Raw genomic sequence first — 23,167 nt, forward strand, 5'->3', positions numbered from 1 at the left:
TCCTACAGAAAAGGAGTAAATGAGGCATTATTCTACAGAAGGCTTGGATATCTCTGCTGTAAAGACCCATCAGTGTGATTTATGCCAATCTCTCTAGTGTTATTTTTGACATCCTATTAAAGATCAAATTGTCTAAATATAGGATCATTCTTCTCTCATAATCTGTAATAGATCGCCAATGTGGATTTCAGGGAGGCAGTAAATAATTCCATTTTACTGTCTCAGTGACATTGCTACAATCCTGTAAAAAAATCTGCATTTATTTATTCTATTTCCTTTAGTGACAGAATAACCAGAGCACTCTCTTAGAGATTAGGAAGAAAATCAAATTTCAAAATCAAAACCACATTCCAAATTTCTTAAAAGATTTTTTTTTGTTCAATTCCTTTGTAAAAACATTGGTCACCATTTAACATACAGTGGCAACAAAATGCACCCAATTCACATGCATCAACAAGTCAATAAATCATAATACAGAGACAACATGAATTTCAAACAAACGGTACTAAAGTAGCTCATGTTGTATTTAACTATAGTTATGGTGCTTCCAATAAAGAAATAGCTAATATGAGAAAAAAGATTCCAGTTTCAATCTGAAATAAGGTTATTTGTGACAAGTACCATGAAACTATGTTTTTATGAAGTCATTATCTCTTAAAGGGAGCCATTTTTCAGAAATCACTTTGTGCCAAGCACCAATACTCATGTAGAATAAGATCTTGAGAAGATGTGTACCTTAGGTTAAGGACAAAAGGTCTTCATTTTTTGAAAGTTAATTATCTGAATGATTCAAATATTTATTATGCCCCCAAATTAAAATATCTTTCAACATGAAGGTTATATATGCTATGTTTTGACACCTTAAATAATTCTGCAGACATTCAGCTAAACTGAAAGCTTCTGTAGGACTGGATTACTTTCAAGAGCAAAAAGTGAAAACCAATAATCAAAGCCCTTTCTAACTCACAGACAAGGTTTCTGGATATGGGATTTAATTAATAAGAAAATTTAAGCACCACAATAAAATAGTTTTTAGAAAACAGAAAGGACTGGCAATATACAAGTTAGGAACAAATGCACTTAGACATTTAAAAAAATTGTTTAAATAAGCACTCTAATCCTACCAGCTAAAATAATAAAAAAAATTCTTTTTGGTGTGTATGTAGTACTATGTGGAACATAAAAACCACAATTCTGTTTACGAAGTCAAGTTCTATACTTCTAATTTGATCAAATGAGACTACTGTATTATTTGTACATAATAAGAATGTCATATATTTATTTTTATATTATATGATTTATTTTCTTCTTTTTCCTCAAAAATCTATGATTAAAGGAGAGCTCTGAATTATTTTGGAGTGCACAGAGGGTAATTTATGACAAAGTGCCTTGTGGGAAAAAACAGCCCCTCTGAAAATAAGAGGTCAAAGTAAACATGTGCAAATAAAACTTTAAGGTAACTATAAATACAGCCATCTTAGAAGCTTTCATTCTTTTGCATCTATTTAGCAACATAAATAATTTCAGTGGCCCAGTTATTTTAATTTCAGTTTTTCTCCTCCATAATGTGTTTACTCTTACAAGTAAGAGTAATTTTTTAGCATATGTAACAGACCACATGCTAACAAACTTTAAGGGCTCATAAAATTAAAATTTATGACTCATATATATAGTTGTACTATATATGTTAGATATGCAAGGCTGAAAAGCAATCTCAACCTAGAATATTATTTAAACATCACAAAAGAAGAAGACCAAAAAAAAAAAAGATTCTTCCTCACATAACTTTTGACTACTAGACTATTCATAGCAAAAAAGAAAAATATAAAATATTTAGTCTTCACCTCAAAGTAGTTATCCAGAAATAAAACTCACTAAACAAGACATCAGGATTATGAGTATGGAGTACTCAGATTCATTCAATTCAGATGAGAAGATGCTTTGGAGAAAAAGAAATCCATCCCAAACAATAGAATTTGTATCTCATTAACCTTCCAAACACAACTTCAACTTCACCACTTATACCATAAGCCTTCTTGACAGTTCCCATTTTCTTTTTCTCTAAAAAAATTTTTAGCCTCTTAATCTCCAAGTGTCATGTCAAACCCCTTATTTTACCCTAATTCCACAACCCCCATTTATAAAAGACCCTAAAATAATCATTTTCTTCCCCTTAGGAACAGAAGCTACCATGTTATGATTCAAAATGGAGAAATTAAAGATTAAAAAAATTAACTGAAAATAATATACTTATTAACATACATGGTTTTATGTAGTAGAGACACCACATAATTATTCATTCTGATTAAACCTCTGGCTCTTGAGACAGTGAGGTAATAAGAAAATTAAAATGAGTAATAGATACTTAAAATGCTTAAAGTGTGTGTCTATCTTGAATTGAGTAAGAGTTTAAAAAATGACTAAAATTATGACTGTAAATGTTCAATGTAAATGAGTACAAAATTGATGTTGCCAAATAGAGTAAAAAAAAAAAAACCTTTAACTTATATTAAACACCTTAAGTAATGTGGCAAAAATCTCAAGGCTGAGTTGTAACTACAGAACAACAGCAAAGACAGAAGATCCTTTCATGCATGCACACACATAAAGTAACAAATACGCAAACCCCCACTCAGTACAGTACGTCAATGACTGATACTTAAATGATATTTTGATATATAAAGAAAAAGAAAAAGGTAAAATGTTGACTGCCATTGATGAAAAAGCATTTCAACAATTTACACAAAATGGATACTAAACGTTTTTTAAAAAGATGTCCTAAGAAAACCAAGCCACAATAAGTTAGTGTTTTCCATAATACATGCTGAATTATTTGATCCCATATCTATGCACTGTTATTGTCTTAATTCCTAAATGTTGTGACAGCATATTTAGTAATTGAGGTACATTAGTTTACATTTTTTTATAGATACTCTAAGAGGGTTAATTTTTCTTTTCCAGTTTTTCATCTTCTTCACCTCCTCCAAAGAAAAGCAAAGGAAACATTCCTAGAATGCAGCCAATAGTCACCCCAACAGCTTTGCCCTAAGGAAACAAAAGAAAACATTTTTTGAAAGTTATTTTATCCCTGAAAGAAGAATCCTTGCCTAAGTATCTATGATAAACAATTACTATATGTTATAAAATTCAACTGTAATTGCATTTCTTTTGATCATAGTTAACTTAAATATAAAAAGAAGCCACATATGACAAAGGAGGCAATAATGTGCAATGGAGAAAAGATAGTCTCATACATGGTGTTGGGAAAACTGGACAGCTACATGCAAAAGAATGAAACTAGACCACTTTCTTACACGATACACAATAATAAACTCAAAATGGATTAAAGATCTAAATATAAGACCTGAAACCATAAAAATCCTAAAAGAAAACATAGTATTCTCTTGAACATCAGCCTTAGCAACATTTTTCTGGATCTGTATCCACAGGCAAGAAAAAACAAAAGCAAAAATACACAATTGGGACTACTTTAAACTGAAAAGCAGCTTTTTGCAGAGCAAAGGAAACCATCAGCAAATGACAAAGCAATCTACTAAATGGGAGAAAATATCTATAAATGATATAACCAATAAGGGGTTAATATCCAAAATATATAAAGAACTCATACAACTTAACACCAAAAAACAATCTGATTAAAAAATGGGCAGAGGACCTGAATAGACATTTCTCCAAAGAAGACATACAGATGGTCAACACATGAAAAAGTGCTCAATACTACTAATCATCAGGGAAATGCAAATCAAAACCACAATGAGATATCACCTCACACCTGTCAGAATGACTAAAATAAAAAACACAAGAAACAAGAAGTGGAGAAAAAGGAACTCCCATGCACTGCTGGTAGGAATACAAACTGGTGCAGCCACTGTGGAAAACAGTGTGGATGTTCCTCAAAAAATTAAAAATAGAACTACCATATGATCCAGTAATCACACTACTGGGTATTTACCCAAAGAATACAAAAACACTAATTCGAAAGAATATATGCACCTCTATGTTTATCGCAGCATTAGGTACAATAGTTAAACTACGGAAACAGCCCAAGTGCACACACACACACACACACGAATATTATTCAGCCATAAAAAAAGAATGTAACAACATGATGGATCTAGATGGCATCATGCTAAGTGAAGTAAGTCAGAGAAAGACAAATGCCATATGATTTCAATCATATGTGGAATTTAAGAAAAAACAAAGGGGGGAAAAAAGAGAAACAGACCAAAAACAGACTCTTAACTACAGAAAACAAACAGATGGTTATCAGAGGGGAGGTGGGTAGAACAGGTGAAGGGGATTAAGAGTACACTTATCTTGATGAGCACTGAGTAATATATAGAATTTTTCCATCACTGTATTTACAGTACACCTGAAATTAACTAGACTGAAATTAAGAAAAAAAAAAAAGACAAGAATAACAAATATTGGTGAGGATATGGAGAAAAGGGAACCCTTGTGCACTGTCGGAATATAAATTGGTGTAGCCACTATGGAAAACAGAATGAAGGCTCCTCAAAAACTTAAAAATAAGAATACCATATGACCCACTAATTCTACTTCGGGGTATTTACCCAAAGAAAATAAAAACATTAATTTGAAAAGATATATAAATAACCCTATATTTAGTGCAGCATTATTTACAATGGCCAAGATATGGAAGCAACCTAAGGGTCCATCAATACGTGAATAAAGAAGATGTAGTATATGTGTATGTGCACGCACACATACATATACATGTACGCAGGTGTATATGTATATGCATGTGTACATACATGTATATTGTGCATGTGCATGTATACTACACATATACATTTGTATACTTGCATGTGTATATGTATGTATACACGTGTGTGTGTACACGCACACACACACACACACACACAATGGAGTATTACTCAGCCATAAAAGAGAATGAAATCTTGCCATTTGTGACAATGTAGATGGACCTAGAGGGTATTATGGTAATTGAAATAAGACAGAAAAAGACAAATAACATATGATTTCATTTACATGTGGAATCTAAAAAACAGAACAAAAAACAGAAACAGACTCATAGATACAGAAAACAAAGTGGTGGTTGCCAGAGAGGAGATGGAGGGGATGGGTGAAATAGGTGAAGGGCAATAAGAGCACAAATTTCCAATTATAAAATAAATAGGTCATGAGAAAGAAAAGTACAGCACAGGAAGTATAGTCAAAAATGTTATAATAACTTTGTATAGTGAAGGATGGTGACCATACTAATTGTGATATTTTGTAATATATGTAATTGTTGAATAACTAGGTTGTACACCTGAAACTAATATAATATTGTATGTCAACTACACTTCAATTAAAAGAACAATAAGCTACAAAAAGGTTCTAGAACAAGTAATATTTAAAGTTCAATGCAACTAAGAAAAGTTTTTTCAAATTGCCATGAAATAACACCAAAGAAATATTCAAGTAGAAAAATACCTTTTAGAAACTGTACATACATTTTAACATCTGAAGATAGGGGAAAAAAAAAACTCACCAAATATTCTCAATATATTTGGATTTGCTCCTTTTGTATATATTCCTTTTCAATATTTATTCCCATGTCTACCTAATTATATGTAGGTCTAATCATTATGTAAACATAGCTTTGTTTTCTGCCTCAATTCTTCCCCCAGAGCCACACGTTATAATAAGCTCTTTTTTCAAACTATTTCACAAACTTAATAGAAAACTTTTAATTCCACTGAATTGATGGCCTATAATCTGTTTAAAGCTCTCCTTATTACCATTAAAAGTCACTGCTTTTTCACCAGTATAAATGATATTACAATAAACATTTTTGTGTATAGTTTTTCCCAATGATTTATTTAAAAATCAAATAATATATTTGTGCATATTCATAGGGTAATGAATGCCATGCTGTCTATTCTACACAAAAATGACTGCAAAAACATATATACCAATTGAAATATAGTTGACCCTTGAACAACACAGGTTTGAACTGTGTGGATCCACTTATATGTGGGTTTTTACAGTGCAGTACTCCTAAATGTATTTTCTTTTCCTCATGATTTTCTTAGCAACATTTTCTTTTCTCTAGCTTACTTTATTATAAGAATACTTTATATAATATGTATAACATATAAAATATGTGTTAATCAACTATGTATGTTATTGGTAAAACTTCCAGTTAACAGTAAGCTATTAGTAATTAAGTGTTTGGGAAGTCAAAAGTTATATGTGGATTTTCAACTCATGGGGGGGATGGTGCCCCTAACCCCCAGCTTGTTCAAGGGTCAACTGTATTATGTATATGTATATGTACATGGATATACACACACCAATTTTTGTACAACCATACCTACACTATGAACACTTTTAAATTTTTATTTTTGTAAATAATTTTTTAAATTTGCATTTCTAGGATGATCATCAAGGTTAAACCTCTTTCAATTACGTTTTATTTCTTCATATAAACATTTATTGAGAATCTACTATGCCAAGCTCTGTGCTAGGTAACACAGAGACAAAGACTAATTAGATGCAGTCGCTCTCTCTCTCTCCCAGGAACTTCCAGTTAGTTATACAGAGAAAAGCAAATAAATAAAACAAGTTCTATCAAACATTACAGGTGCTATGACAGCTACATAATCAACAGTCTTGAATAAAATGTTTTTTCCCTATACATTGTCCATGTATCTATCAGACCCTGCAAGTTTTCTAATAAATTTCAAGATTAGACATTAGTGTTTGACAATAGCTTGCATAAAAATTTTCAACTCTGTTATTTTTGGGTTTTTGGTCGTGGTAGTAGTGATGGTGGTATACCCATGCTTTATATTAATAGTCAGATTTGTCATTTTCATCATGTCAAACTTCGGAAAGTATCACTCCTACAGAGTTTTAATAAGCAGAAATTTTCTTCATTCCAGAGGCTGAAAAAGTTAATCCTAGATCCTTATCTTGACCTTAAAGTTTGTATTCATTTATATTTATTTATAAACACAGAGAGAGACTATTTTATTTTAGATTCCTGACTTTCCCATATATATGAAATGTCCATTGCCACTTCTACTTCTCACCCATTCTGTTAGAATGCTTGTTACTATTGTCCATGGAAACCAAGGCTTTCCTCCCCACTCACTGTAGGATTCCCAGTTAATGAATTCCAACCCAACTATCTCAATGGGGCATAAAGTCAACAGGGCAGAGAGGGAGGAAAGAAGTGGGGTATCCTTTTCTGGCTCCCTGATTCAGAACCTGAAACATCTTTCCATTGAAAAATCAGTTACTTATATATTATTATTAGGTCTTATGATAGTCTAGGCCTTATAATTAACTACACTGGGGCTAACCTAAGAACTTGAGTATATCCATAATATGGCTCTGCAAGAAAATATTTTCTGAGTTTCAAACAGCCAAATTATAAATGAGGTTTTAAAATACAACCTGTGTCAACAGGAACCCACATGTGCATTTGCATATATTCCATTATGGGTAAATGTCAGAGTTAGCTTATGTCATGAATGGATTGCTGATCACTAACTTAAATTACTTCAGGCTATTTGTTAATTGAATGTTATATTACAGAGTAGATTTGATCCTAACATAAAAGAAGCAGAGTCAACAACTAAGAAATAGAATCACTTCATATGCTGGTGGAAGATTTATCAAAATACACACACATACACATACACACTATACACACACACACACACACACACACACACACACACTAGCTTAGTAATTGAAGTACTTTTATAATAGGAAAGGGGAATGGATCTGCCTATAATACAGAAAGAAAACAGAATTATCAATTACATGAGAAGAAAGCCCAGGAAAATAATCTCTTGATCCTAACTGTAGTGCTAAAATGTTAAGCCAAATTGCTAGAATGTTAGAATATCCTGATTCTTCAACAACTGTGGCAGATATTAGCCAGCTAATCTCACTTCACTTTATCTACAAATTGCAGGATATGGACACATCTATATGATTTTTTACAAAGAAATAGATAAGTCTAAGGTGGAACATGAAATTTGCATTTCTAACAAGTTTCCAGGTAGTGTTGATCCTGCTGGCCCTGGCATAACACTTTGAGAAGCACTGTCCTGTATAATCTCACTTTTCCCATGGTTTTAACTATCACCTTTTCAGTGAGGCCTGCTGACCCTCCTATTTAATCCTGCAAGCTGTCTCCATCCCAACACTCCCAACCTTTTACCCTGCTCTGCCTTCTTTTTTTCTTTAGTTTCTTTAACATTTGTGAACTTCTAGTACATTAAACATTTTATCAGATTTTTTGTCTTCTCTCCACTGTTAAAATGTAAGATCCACCAGAAAAAAAAAGATCTTGTTTTGTTAACCAATATATTCAAAACTCCTACATATGTACTGTGCATACAGTAGGTAAAAAATGAATATTTGTTGAATGAATGATTGATAATACTCATCATCTCTAATACAGACCTCTCTAACTCTTGACTTTTAATCCAAATGCCTACAAGGTATCACCACTTGAATGTCTTATAAGCATCTCAAATTCAACTTACCGAATCGAAAACAGAACTCATAATCTTTCCTTACTAACTTGTCCTTCCTCCTTTTCTTCTTGACTTAATTGGTGGCACTGTGATCCATCCAGTTTCCTTTCTATTTAAAATTCTTCACTAGCACTCCATCACCTAGGTATGAGGTTCAAGCTCCTTAGTATAGCTTATACAATGTCTTTCCTGTCTGATCCCCATTCTTACTTCTCCAATGCTGTTTCTTACTGCTGCTTCGATCTTCAACTACTATATTATAGTCCAGCAATACCTAATTTCTTGTATTTCTCTGAACATACCCTGTTTTTATCATGTCTTTCTACTTGCTAGTCAATGTATTCAGAATTCTCTTGTTCATCTAGTAAACATCTCATCAATAACACAAAAATCAGCTTAGATCTAATAATCACCAAGAAATCTTACCACCAAAAGAAATTTCTCCACACAAAGTATTAATTCTCTTACTTGTGCTATTGCTATATCTAGTGCATAATTCTATAACTGCACTAAATTATAATTTGTTTACATGTCTGGTTTTTCACCTAAACAATTCTTAAAAATAACTGTAATTTATATTCATTTTATGTCCTTCAGTCTCTAGGACATGACAGATATTCCTTCACATTAACTGAATCATATAAAGAATATTCTAAAAATCGAGTACACCTACAAAAAATAGACAATAAAAAAATTATTGTTCTTCTGAAAACTGCCAAACCTTAGACAATTTTTGTTAAAAACTCCACTCAAATCAATTTAGTCTCAAATTTCTCAAAGGACTGAACTATACAGTATCTTGCTCTGGCTACCTGAATTCATAATCATAAACCATATAAAGTACTTACAAAATGTGTACTAACACGTGTTTGCCACATGTCCACTTGTTTTGGTGTAAGGTCAGGAATTGACAGGCCTAATCTGGAAGCCAAAGCTTCAACATAGCCTGCAAGTCTTTAAAAAAACACAAGGACAGAATGTAAGTTTTTAAAGAGACACACAAATGTCCTCAGATAACAAACTAATTGCCACAAAAAGAAATAAAATAATTTTACACCTGTAACTGGCACCCTAGAAATGGTGTAAATGTTTTTTACAATTTTCATTTTTATTGTGCATAAATATATACAGTTCAAAATCTTTTAATATTAATATATTCATACATAGATAAACTAATTGACTTAGAGCAATTACTCTCTCTTATTTTATTTATTTTTATTTTTTTGAGAGAGAGAGAGCAAGGAGGGGGTTGAGGGGGTCGGAAAGGGGCCAAGGGAGAGGGAGAAAGAATCTCAAGCAGGCTCCACACCCAGTGCAGAGCCCAATACAGGGCTCAATCTCACAACCCTGAGATTATGACCTGAGCCGAAATCAAGAGTCAGATGCTTGGGGTGCCTGGATGGCTCAGTTGGTTAAGCATCTGCCTTGGGCTTGGGTCATGACCCCAGGGTCCTGGGTTTGAGCCCCGCATGGGGCTCCCTGCTCAGCAGAAAGCCTGCTTCTCTCTCTCCCTCTGCTGCTCCCCCTGCTTGTGCACACACGTGCTCTCTCTCTCTCTGTCAAATAAATAAATAAAATCTTAAAAAAAAAAAAAAAGAGTCAGATGTTTAACTGACTGAGCCACTCAGGCACACCTCTCTCTTATTTTAAAAGATCATTTCAAGGTATATAAAAAATTTTTGCAATAAAATTACAGTCATGCACTTACTCCAAATTCAAAGCAAAGCACGTTAACATATGATATTAGATTGGGGTGCCTGGGTGGCTCAGTTGGTTAAGCGTCTGCCTTCGGCTCAGGTCATGATCCCAGAGTCCTGCCTGGGATCAAGCCCTGCGTTGGGCTCCTTGCTCGGTAGGGAGTCTGCTTCTCCTTTTTCCTCTGCCCCTTCTCCTGCTCGCTCTCTCTCTCTCTTGTTCACTCTCTCTCTCAAATAAAATCTTTAAAAAGCATATATAATATTAGACTGATATACTAAGTAAAACAGCCTAGAATTTTCAGGGCAATCTCAAGTATTTATCAAGTCTAACTTCCCATCATTTATTGGATATAAACTCACTTTGTGAACTCTAAGAAAGAAAAAAATTTGCCAGTTAAATGAACTATGCATACATCAGTTATAAGATGGATCCCAATATCAGATATGTTAAGTTCTAAAAAAAACTGGGTACCTAAGAATCAATAAAATGCATTTGTTATTTAATGATATTTTTTAAAGGCAGAGGAGAAATAGTTCTTAAATCTAAAGACTCCAACAAAATCTTTATCTCTAATCAAAAATAGCCAATTAATGATGCAATCTAAAATTAAATGGCCTTAAAATCTATTAGATCACTTAGTTCTATTAAATATAAAAAGCTATCACAGTAGCTGTAATATTACCACTATTAACCTTAATGTTGGAAATGGGGAAACAGAATGTGTAAAGGGTGGTATCATTATAGATTTATGTCAGGAATCTGAGAAATATAAAATTTCTGCCCTGGTCCAGAAGCAAAGAAACTTTGTGTTTTAACAGTAGCTTTGGCCCCAAACTGCAGTACAGAAGTCTAATACACAGGGTCAGATCCCTTATGAAGCTGCCTTTTCCTAGATTATAAGGCTAAGTAAACTTCTAGTAGGCCCAAATCCAAATCTCAAAACTTACCACTCTCATGAACCATGGAAGAAAAAAACAGAGCCAAAGACTGAACAAAAGAGACTATGTTTATCACAATAATTAATGCCAACTTAGTCTAATTTATACTTCCCAGGCTTCCTCAAGCTCAGGAGGCAGCCCAGGCCATGTGCTGCTTGGAAGAGAGAATGTAAAGTGAGAAAGAGAGAAAGCTGGCCTTTTCTAAGTAGACATCCTTGCTTTGTTTCATCATTCCAGCCACATGGAATAAAGAGCAAAAACAGGCCAAACCCATGTATGCTCTGGCCATTATTCTCTTTGAAAGTTCCTCTCTCCAGAAAACATGCCCAGTCAGTATCCTCACATTTGAGCCATATCTCTTATCTTTGAGCTTAGTGGGAGAAGAGTGGGGTGAAATAATGATGGGGTTCTTGGTTTTAATCCTGTCTCACCTTGGAAATGTCTATAAAATACACATGAATACTTCAGTAAATGAAAATTAAACTCTGCTTACATTACAGTTGTCTTAGAAAAACTTTTTGCATGTATCAATCTCTTGAGAAGATTTTAAGCACAAATTCCAGGTCCCTATACCCAGAGACACAAGTTCTGAGGTATAACCCAGGTATTTGTATTTGATGCACACTGAAGACTTAGTACTACCGATTGAGAAATATTAAATTTAAAACTTTAGTTTGAAAACACATAATAAATGTCCCATATTTTTTATCTTTCTCAATTAAAGACTGGCGAAGAGAAAGAGAACACACATGCACAAATGAATAAATGAATGGACCTACCCAAGTCCAGCTAAATCTGACACAAGATTTCCCAAAGCAGCAGCTAAAAAATTGAGAAGTGGTAAGTGAATTGTTACATGGAAGTCAGAAAAATCATTATAATACATCACTGTATCATCAGTAAAGCACTGATCTGGAAGAGTAATCACTGTTTCTGAAACTACAACTATATCCAAAGTAACTCATTGGATAGCTCTGAACCTCAAGATTTCAAAATAGAACACAAGTCTCTTGGGATTATAGTGTTCCCCTTCTAACAAGTAGTAGGTTTTTTCTGTTGTGGCAGCCAGTTTCCATTTTGGTTTCAATACTTATACAGTATCTTGTAGCTTTCTTTCATTATATTTAAGGAAATTTGGATATTTGGAAGTTCAAGTAAAGTTTTATGCATAGCTCTGAAATTCAAGAAATCATAGAGAAGAAATGACTCTTTCACGAATTCATCTACTTCATGCTTTCTACACAATAAACACAACACTGAACCATTCCTAAATTTCACTATCATGAAAAACACAGTGGCAACTAGGGGAAAGAAAGTAATAGAACCAAATTAGACTTTCAATCTTATATTTCCTTATTTGATTTTTCTACCCAACTTGAAAATAAATCAGTAAAAACAAGAGTAAAAAGGTTTTGGGGTAACACTGAATTAAGAGAAAAACGTATTTTAACATAGTCTGTACAGCATTATTACTTAACAACTAACATAAAGTACCTAAAATTTCTCAGGAAAAAAGTGCTACATATACAAAATTAAGAATTTGAAGAACAGGATTAAGGAGACAAACTAATAGACATCTCAATGAGTAAATTTATTTAAATAAATCATCCTCTTCTAAGTCTAACCTGCTAAAATGTTTTATAAATATAAGTACAATGGAATAATAATATGACTTATTAAATACCTGCCATGGTTGAGATTCCCAAAATAATTCCAATAGACATCTCAATATGGGTTCCCTGAAAAATGATTACAAAGAAATTAATCTTAAAAATTAATGAAGTGACTATAAAAATAGCAAAGTATTAATAAAAACAGATAAATTGGTTAAGCCCACAGGTTACTGCAGCAAAATTACATATATATATAATATGCATAAATATTCATATAATGCAGTAATGCACTTAACTATTAAATATATACATTCATGCAGAAACATCACTATCATTTGATTCATTAAAATTAGGCTTTTACAAAAAATAAAAATAGCAACAAATATAATTATAATACAAATAGCAATATAATCCATCATTAAAAATCTAGAATTTATATTTTCCAACCACAAAGATTCTTTAAACCTCTTGGAACACAAAGACCAACTCACCTAATTTTAAATTCTGAGTGATATATCTATATTATTGGTATTTATCAAAAGAGTAAAAAAAAAAAAACAGACTAAACTAATTTCTAGGGACCCAAGAGATCACAGACTTCAAAAATTATCTTTCTAACACTGAGTTCTTTGACCATTAAGTAGTGAGATGACATGATTCATTTATGAGCAACAACAGCATTTTGCCCAACAGATAGAACCTCAGTAAAAAACAAGGTACTGAATTTATTGAGTTTCTGACTTTCCACATCCATCCCATTCCCCTGTAGACAAGAGGGACTTGTATTTTTACTTCCACTTTAAAGAGAAGGAACTGAAATGAAGAAGATTAAACAATTCTAATGGGTTATTACACAGAATAAAGAAGAAATATTATGATCTATTGTGCTAATTGAGTTCTAATGCTTGGGCAATGCTCCCACAAGTAGACTTCATTTTCCTCCTAAATACTGATGCTTGAAAATTTCTAAATAAATTTTAAAATCTCAATGATATTTATGGAGGAAAAAAAAAAAGAATGCCCTATCTGGTATATAGAAATATTGCATTACTCAATTATTTATAAGACTAGAGAGGGGCTCCTGGGTGGCTCAATCAGTTAAGGGTCTGCCTTTGGCTCAGGTCATGATCCCAGGGTCCTGGGATCGAGCCCCGCATTTGGCTCCCTGCTCAGCAGTGAGTTTGTTTCTTCCCCTCCCTCTGCCCCTCTGCCTGCTTGTGCTCTCTCTCAAATAAATAAAATCTTAAAAATAAAAATTAAAAAAAAAAAAACAACTGAAGAGAAGCTGGGTTAGTTTCCTTATTTTTCTCTCGCCTAGGCCTTTTGGTTCTATCTCTTTAAAATACAATTCTTGGGGCGCCTGGGTGGCTTGGTTGAGCGACTGCCTTCAGCTCAGGTCGTGATCCTGGAGTCCCAGGATCGAGTCCCGCATGGGGCTCCCTGCTCAGCGGGGAGTTTGCTTCTCCCTCTGACCCTCGCCCCCCCCCTTAATGTCCTCTCTCTCATTCTCTCTCTCAAATAAATGAATAAAATCTTAAAAAATAAAATACAATTCTTGTTGGATATGGAGAGAAAAGCCTGATGCATAAAAGTCTCCCAGGTATTTAAAATCACAAGAAAGATTGTGAAGGAACCCAAAAGAAACAGATTTCTGAAGAAAAAGAGGAAAAGACCATGCATAAGGAATAAAGATGTGTATCTTTAATATGGTTGGGGAAAAAAAACACAAGAAAAACCCCCACAAAAAACTGGAGCACTAATATAGAACAAAGGCACCTGACAGGTACCGTATATAAAAAATAAATATAGCATCCTTAGCAGCAACGATTCATTAGGAATGCCCCAGGAAAACTCTGTTTGCAATACATGTATTTAAAAAGTATTCAAATGCTTAATCATTTAGTTGAATTTAAGAAACCTGAAGGACCTTCTAATAACAAAAGCTTCAAATAAAGTCAAAGACAGTTTTAGGACAATGGACTACTACTCTTTACTTTTTCCCATAGTTACATCAAGTTTTATCTTGTACCTCTAATACTAGTTATCTTAAATTTATATCTGGTTCATCATCTGAATACAATTAAACTACTCTAGAATTCTAACAAATTCTATTCCAATTAAATTGTAAGAAACGTAATCCAAAAAACCACCAAAACATGTCATAAAAAGCAAGCCTAGTAATACAAAAATATAATAAAAAACTATGAAAACAAAGGCTGAGTATGAACAGCAGCCAACAATAAAGGTCAATCTATTACAGGAAGTTACGTAGGAATTTGTTTTGATGACTACAACTAGACTAGCAACCAAGAGAGGACAACAGCAAAGAGGAAAACATCAAATGTCAGTGGCATGACAGAAAAGAAGAATCAAATATTTCCTTAACTTACTATCTTAAAACAGTCATAGCTGTCCCACAATGTTTTTAAAAAATTAAAAGGTGAAAAACATTCTTAAGATAATGATGACTACTTATTTTCCTATTCATAGATTCTAGAGTTATATTATTTATGTATTTTAGTTTCAGCAGTCTATTTATTATACAACCTCTTTGGGAAATTGCACTGTCCCTGAACTAGTTTGCAATTATCACTAAATAACAATTTTGCTACACATACCACTCTTACTCAGGTACTGAAGCCAGTGGTCTAAACATTTATCTCAATATTATATAAGTAGAAACTCGTATTATGTCCCTTAAACTGGATTTCAATGTAAACTTCAAGAACAAGCATTACTAACTTGGAGTCAACCATCTCAGACTTAGAAAAATCGTTCACTCTCAGTTATACTAACAATGAGACACAGGCTGAGTAACAGAAAACAGTAAACAACATTACAATAATTTAACTCTAGAGTGTGTGTGTTTCACTTTATTGATAGCTGTATTTAGATGCAGATTATCTATTACTTTAGATATTTATTTCAAATAAGTAGTAACACACTGTAAAATTCACGATCTATGAAGCTACCCAGTTTCCCTATTCCAATCTCTCTTTAAAATCTCTATTCACCCTTCTTTATGCAAAATATATCATCTCAATACTTCCTCAATAGTCTTTTAGTATTTGACTATCTAAGGTCTGCCCTACTGAGGTGGAAAAAACAAATGAATATGAAGGTGGTAGTATGGATACCAGCTGTCAATTAAGAGGAATTTAAATACTGAATTGTATAAAACCAAAAGAAATATCTGTCACACAGAAACTTTAATTCAGACAATCTAAGAACACATCAAGTCTTATCTACAGCTTATAAATTCATCATAATGGGGGTTTTCATTATAATTAGATATGATTTATTATGTAGTAACTATTTCAATAACCTAACCAACTCAAATTTTAGTAATTTCACTAAAAGCAGTATGGTTCTAAGTTGCTGAATATTCACAGATATATTCTCATATTGGCAGATAATATAAATTGGCCAATTTAATTCTTATATACATATTAGGAAAATGTCACAATCAATCAAAAAACCAGCATTCTGAAATTATATTTTAGAGGCTCTTGTCAGGCTGCTTTGCTAAAGAACTACACAATGGGTGCTTCCACATTCAAGCTGTGCACGTGCTAGAGCACCTGCTGTGACTATTTAAGCATCAGGATACCTTCCTGCTATGTCAACAAGGTGAGGAGCCAGACTTTCTGGATAGCTGAGCCCCATTAATCTGACATAAGATGAGACTATATAATAGCAAAAAAATCTTTTTATATATTCTTTTAAGAATTTTAAATTTAAAATTTTAATTTAAAATTTAATTTAAATTTTAATTTAAAATTTTAATTTAAAAATTTAATTTAAAATTTAAATTTTAAATTTTAAAGAATTTCTTTAAGCAAATTTTATAATCTACACAATGTAAATTATACTTTTAGTCCCTGTTTTGAAACCAAATATTCTATTTATGTCCATCTGTAGTACATGTGACCTCCAAGACACCAAAAAAAAACAAAAAACAAAACAAAACAAAACAAAAAAACCCTTGCTCTCATATGTATTTTTCTCACATTCAATAATCCTAAAATCATTTTTTTCAAGTTAGAGTCAGTGAAGAGAAGTGGATAGAGCACTGGGGCAGTTTTAGAAGACTTGCATTTTAATCATGGACTCATATCTGACTTTAGAAATTGGACCAACGACCAATATTGGTATTCATTAACAAAAGGTGCCATTCAATGGTAGGAAAGGTAAAGAAGCCTTCTCCAAGACTAAACACTTTTAAAGGACACACTTACATTAAAATGACCACAGCAAAGGGGAACTTTTTTTAAACACTACAATGGAACAAAGACAAAAAGGAGATACACTCAGTATTCTCAACTAAAACTTAAAATACCTTTGGGTCAAATGGATAGACTACATCAAAACACCCTTTAAAACATTTCTGCATGGAAAAACTAAACAAGGAACTAAGCAAATAACATATATGTGATGAGAACTGTCAGTAAAATTAAAGAACATCAGAAAATTTTATATACTTTTTCCTTTAATAAGAATGTTGAAACTAGAACAGAATAATATAGATCTAATAAATATGTGTTTATTATTGTCAGTGCTTTACCAAAAGTCTTAATGATTAATACATATAATGCCCTAAAACTGAATGACAGCTTAATTAACATGAAATATGGTAAAAAGTAGCCTTGTTCATTATGATGTTAACTAAAATTTTATAGCTAGGATATATAAATTATTAGGTAAATTTAGACCACATTAATTTCTTTATTAACTCAAAATAGAAGGGGTGAAAGAAAGAACTTACTGCAACAATCATAATTGCATTATCCAAAAAGCCAAACCCTATGAAAGGTATCGCATTGTGGATGAATACTGAAAAACATCAAAAACAGAAAATACATTTTAGGTTTTCTTTAACTTTAAATGAGAAAACAGACCATATGATTAAAGTCTCCTAAACAGATCTGACAACCTTTGAAATTTGCTTTTCATTCCCTATAGCCAAAAGATTCTGCTCCTGCTATAAGTTTAACTACTTCCTAGAAGCTACACTGGGGAAACAAAACAAAATTTAAAAACATGTAACATGTAAAAATAACTGTGTTAGATTTCTGGGTCATTTTCTTACTAGCTACACATAAAACGTACATACAGTTAACGGCAGAACAAATAAGTAAATACATATTATGAGTACTATGCTTTACCGATTTAATTACTATTGATATCCATCTGTTTCTTATACCTAAAGACTGATATCATAAAATTAATATCCATATTAGAAATAATAAAAAGTACCCTGAATCAAATTTCAGGGAAGCTCTATGGTCACTTTTACTCACTAAACAATTTTTGGACAAATGTGAGAAAAATGTAATTATCTCATCTATATTAGCCATCTATATGCAGTCTCTTCCCCCCTCACAATATTGGAATCCCTGAAAGCTTTCACAAACTATTTTGATTTAAATCAAAACATAATTTGGCCTTTTCCTCACAAAGGCACACCTTACCTTATCTATCTAAAAGAGAATCTCAATGACCTGACATAATAGAAGTGTAACTAGGAAGAACTAATACCTATATATATTTTATACATTCAGTCTCATTTTTTTCATATTTGCATCTTCAGCACGTTGCAGAATGCATAGTGCATACCAGATACTCAATGAATATCAGTTAATTAAGTTGAGGACCACTAACCTGGAAAGGAAGAGAATTCCATATTAAGACAATTGAAGGCAGACTGTGAAACAGATTAAAAACTGGGCTAGTTAAAAGACTTTATTCTGATTCATCTATAAAATTGCCAAGATATAGCCAACAACAATTCAACGGATGACTTTTTTAGATAAACATCAAACTTGTGAATTTTATAACATATCCAAAAAATAGGTCCTTAAGCGAACTGGTTGTATGTGTTTTTGCTTTTAATGCAGTTAAGTCCATAGAAAGCATAATTAAAATATAATCCAGAAGTTAAAAAAAAATTGACATTACTCTAGTGAGTTCTGCACCAACCCAGGAAAGGTTAATAAACAGTAAACAAAACAAAACAAAAAAAACACTCTACCCAAAACCACTACTGAAGACTAAGATCACAGGAAAAGTGTGTATATATCCTAGATCATTTCAGATTTCTTCTTGCTATCAAGTAAGAATGTTCAAGATAAAAAGTAGCATCTTTTTAATTATAAAGAATATTATTTTTAAAAAGGTATTATTTTAAAAGCTATTAAAGATGGTAAAAATCAAATAGCACATTAATGAAATGGGATTTCTCAATTAAAGAGTCTAGCCTTAGTTCTTTGATTTTGTCTAAGTCTAGTTGCTTAACTACTAGACATTCAAAATTTTATAGTAAGCAACTTTGAAGTATAAAATATATCATGTTTTTATGTTTAGACCTAAATAAATACATCATATAAGTAAAAATTTATTGTCAACACAAAGGAAAAAATACAATTTTCAAATTGTTAAATAAACATGTACTGGACGCTCCACCATGTATGAGATACAAAGATAAGTAAGACTTGGTTACCAACCCTCAAGAAGTTTGGGTATGATAACATACCATATCAACAGTTAATTTCCTTATAACCAAAAAACTGATAATAGTATTATACAGTGTTATGGACATGAAGTTGCATGAATCTAGGGTAGGAGAATCAGGAAAAATTACCAGGGGAATTAAAGTCTTAAAGAATTCTTAAATGTTTTGGTATTTGGGAAAAGTTACTTTTTTCTAATATAAATTATATTCTACCTTTGAGAGAAAAAAGAACTGGCTAGTTAGTAAGTTTTAAAAAATCAAGTAAGTTTGCTCTCCAGTATGTAATGATCTCCTATTAATTTGTGATTTCTTCAATCTCCTTTGGGAAATACTACTCTAAAACAGCAAAACACATCTAGTATTTAGCTTTCGCTTACAACCTACTCGAATTCACTGTACTGTTAAAACATTCTCTTCTTTTATTGTCTTTACAATAAGATCCCAAACTGTTTTTACATTATGCCAGTGTTAGCCTTGACTATTTATTCTCATCTTAACAGAGTAAAGAAAGCACACCAGCACCATTATAAGCTTCTTCTTCCTGGTGGTCTTAAATGAACTTCGCTTTCTTCATCATCATAAACAGCAAGCTCTAAGTATTTTCTCTACCAGAGAACAGTTCTACCTAGCCCAGACTTTCTAGTTCTGAAATTACCCAACTTAAATCCAAACTAAAGTAAACATATCCTTTTTTCTGGGAATTAAGAAAACCTTACCATAAGTATAATTTTATTTCTAGATGGTAACAACAGTTTAACAATGTTAGATACTGTTAACAATATTAGAAATTCCATAATATTGTAATATGTTGTAAACCAAGTTTATAACCTTTTTGTTTCGGCATGATAAATTAGATAACCCACTCTATCTGGAAAAATTAAATTTACTCACTCATCTATATTAACAGTAAATGATACAGTTATTTTATATCTAAAAGATAGATGCACAGATATTTAACAATTATAGAACCATTACCATATCTCAGCTGTCCTGGGGTGGGTGGTGGAGCTTCCAACTTTTCTAAAGGGGAAAAAAAGGGTTTAGGTCAAGAATTAGTTACTATAGCATGATTTCTTTTTTATTACAATAAAAAAATACCAGCAGATTTACAAAGTGTGAGAATATCAAAGTTTATTCATAAATTTTTGTAGGTTAATGGACCAAAGTTATCCATACAGAAAATAATACTTGGTATGGATTAAATTACAAGGCTAGAAAACAAAACTGAACTTTAGTTACAAGTCTACCATGGAACTTATGACCCTGGGTAATCATTAGTTTTTCATTTTTGTGTTTTTTAAGTCCTTGCATCTATATAGTGAACCTGTTTACATTAATTACAGAAAAAAAAAACCCTTTGAAATATAGCTACCCTTCTTTAAGATGCAGTGATAAACGACTTAAGAGTTACATATACAAACAAACATTGATAGCAGAAAAAAGAATATTCAAATAGACCTAGATATCCTTTAAAAAACAGAAAATAACATTTTTAAAGCAAAGTATTACAACAATGACTTCACTGGATTGTGTTCTGTTCCTTAATCTCCCTTGATAATATACTGAATATTTTGAGTTTTGAAACTTATATACTATTGGATAATATAGAATATTCTACACAATGAAATGACCCAAAAAAGTAGTGTGCTATTCAAAATCCTAAGTAACAATAAACTACTTATAATATATAGCATAATAAACACACAAAGTTTTCCCAAGTATAAATCAAAGTAAGTATCTTTAAGTGCCATCATTAAATCTAAAAATTAACAACTATTATAAAGAAGCAATGTATCTAATTTCGTAACAATAACCATCTCACCATTTGTATAAGTACAAGAGTAAGCTATGGTAAAATGGCAGAGAACATACTTTCTTTATCCTCATCCAGTCCAAGAGAATTAACTGACAGTCTATGGAGAAGAATCCACACCACGAATCACACTGTTCTAAAGATTTAGTATTACCAGACTGCCCAGGGAAATAAACTGGATATATATTTTCGAAAATATTTATTTATAATCTACAACAACATAAGAACTAAAGGTAAACTAAACTAAAACTAAACTAACTAAAATTTGGTTTTAGAAAAGTAAAAAGCAAATAAATCCCCACTGATAAGCTATATAAAAAAGAAGTATCATCCATATTTGTGAATGGTATTTTACTAAAAACACATATGGTACCAAAATGGTTCTGCAACAAGTACACTAAAACTTTGAGTTTAATCAATTATCATGTTATTCAGAAGGTTCTAAGAATGCAAGCTTAAATTTTGTTTTCCCCTTTTTTAGAGGAGTTATGAAATGAAGATATACTAATCTCTGCAGAATTTCACATCTGATTAAAACATATTCTCTATTTATTGACTAACACCATTACCTCAAAATCTATTTTGAAAGCATGCAAATGGTTTTCCAAATGTTAACAAGGAATATAGGATACCACTGTACTCCACAGAGCTTTCTGGTGAAGTAAACATGCAAAAGTGGTTACATACCAGAACTATTTGCTAGTTGCATTACTCTCATCATCACTACAGTTCTGACACTGTGAGGAGAAGTCCTTGTCAGTTGACTGGAACATCTTGAAATACCTAAAAATTCAACAAGCAGGACCTTCCCAATAGAATGAGAATATACAGAGTCCTTGCTTTTACTTCATCAAATTCCCTACATATTCACACTGAGCAAATAGTTAAAATATTTTACAACTCCTAAGAAGAAAGGAGAGGAGGTAGGCAAATGTATAAGGTGCAGCAAAGAGAAAACCACCAAATAATATAATCAATATTCCTAATCTTCCTTTCCTATTACTCATAAAGATTAAAAAATTAAAAGTAATGAAAAAATAAAATTTTTAAAGACTGAGGAAGAGAAAGAAATATAAAGGAGATAGAGTAGGGAGGAAAACCATTGGCACAGAGAATAAAGTAAAATCAAAGCAGAGATTCTGCCTCCTGCTTCACAAAGAGCCTATTGAGTAGCAAGAGGAAACATGAAAGGAACATTTCCTAGAAAGTGGAAATTATACTGGAAATTATCCATCAAATTTTTTTTAAATCATAAAGTGATCATTTTGAGGACTTTGACACTGTAAATTACCTTCTTTACTATGTTAACTGAATCAAAACTATATATATCAGAAGTGAAAAACATTGGATGTACAATATACAACAGAACTCCATCTTGGAAATAAGCCCACACAATCTATGCAGGTTTTAAAAATCTATACAAAATTTTCTTTTGACATATGGTAAACTATCTGTACTTACACTGGAAATGTATTCTAATCTAATATTTCACTAAGAAGACTTTGGAGTTAGAAAAACTAGTTCTTTCAGTTTCTGTGTGTGTATGTGTGTGTCTGATATACAACATGCTTTCTTCTTTTTCTGAATATCTTAAGAAAATAAGAAAACTATTAAGTTTGTACTTCACCATACCATATTTTCCAATGATTTTAGCTTTAAAAAATCTGGTTCTACTTCTACTATTGGCTTATTAGTAACCTCCTACAACACCAATTCTCCTGCATAGAATAACCATACACTATACACAAACAATAACTACCTAAATGCACTAGAAAATGACCAAAAACAGGTTGATTCTGGTAAGGAATCAACACTTAGAAAAAGGAATGGAACTAAGTGAGTTACCTGTTTATTGCAGCTTTTGGCCTGAGGGCAGCCTCAACCCACAATATGTGTGGCAACTAAAACTCAAACGAAAAATCTTCAATCTTTCTGGCCTGAAGAAGCAGTGGATAGGGTGTAAGGTAACCAAAGCCACTGGAAAGTGAAAAGGGAGTCCTGGAAGGGATAGACTCAGAAAGAAGGAGCCCTAAATCCAGTATATACAGTCA

General features: G+C 32.2%; 1 protein-coding gene across 1 annotated transcript in view; it reads right to left on the bottom strand.

The window, feature by feature from the left end:
- Positions 1 to 244: 244 nt before the first annotated feature.
- The window catches only part of TMEM65 (transmembrane protein 65), a 61,851-nt gene continuing 38,928 nt past the window's right edge, over positions 245 to 23,167 (bottom strand). The window contains exons 2-7 of the mRNA XM_027624182.2: positions 20,279 to 20,323; positions 17,558 to 17,625; positions 12,864 to 12,918; positions 11,959 to 12,001; positions 9,392 to 9,497; positions 245 to 3,045 (exon numbers count right to left, since the gene is read on the bottom strand). Coding sequence (XP_027479983.2) covers positions 2,944 to 3,045; positions 9,392 to 9,497; positions 11,959 to 12,001; positions 12,864 to 12,918; positions 17,558 to 17,625; positions 20,279 to 20,323 — 419 coding nt within the window. The 3' untranslated portion in view covers positions 245 to 2,943. The remainder of the gene's footprint in view (positions 3,046 to 9,391; positions 9,498 to 11,958; positions 12,002 to 12,863; positions 12,919 to 17,557; positions 17,626 to 20,278; positions 20,324 to 23,167) is intronic.

The sequence above is a fragment of the Zalophus californianus genome, chromosome 4 (genome assembly GCF_009762305.2).
Source record: "Zalophus californianus isolate mZalCal1 chromosome 4, mZalCal1.pri.v2, whole genome shotgun sequence".
Lineage (NCBI taxonomy): Eukaryota > Metazoa > Chordata > Mammalia > Carnivora > Otariidae > Zalophus > Zalophus californianus.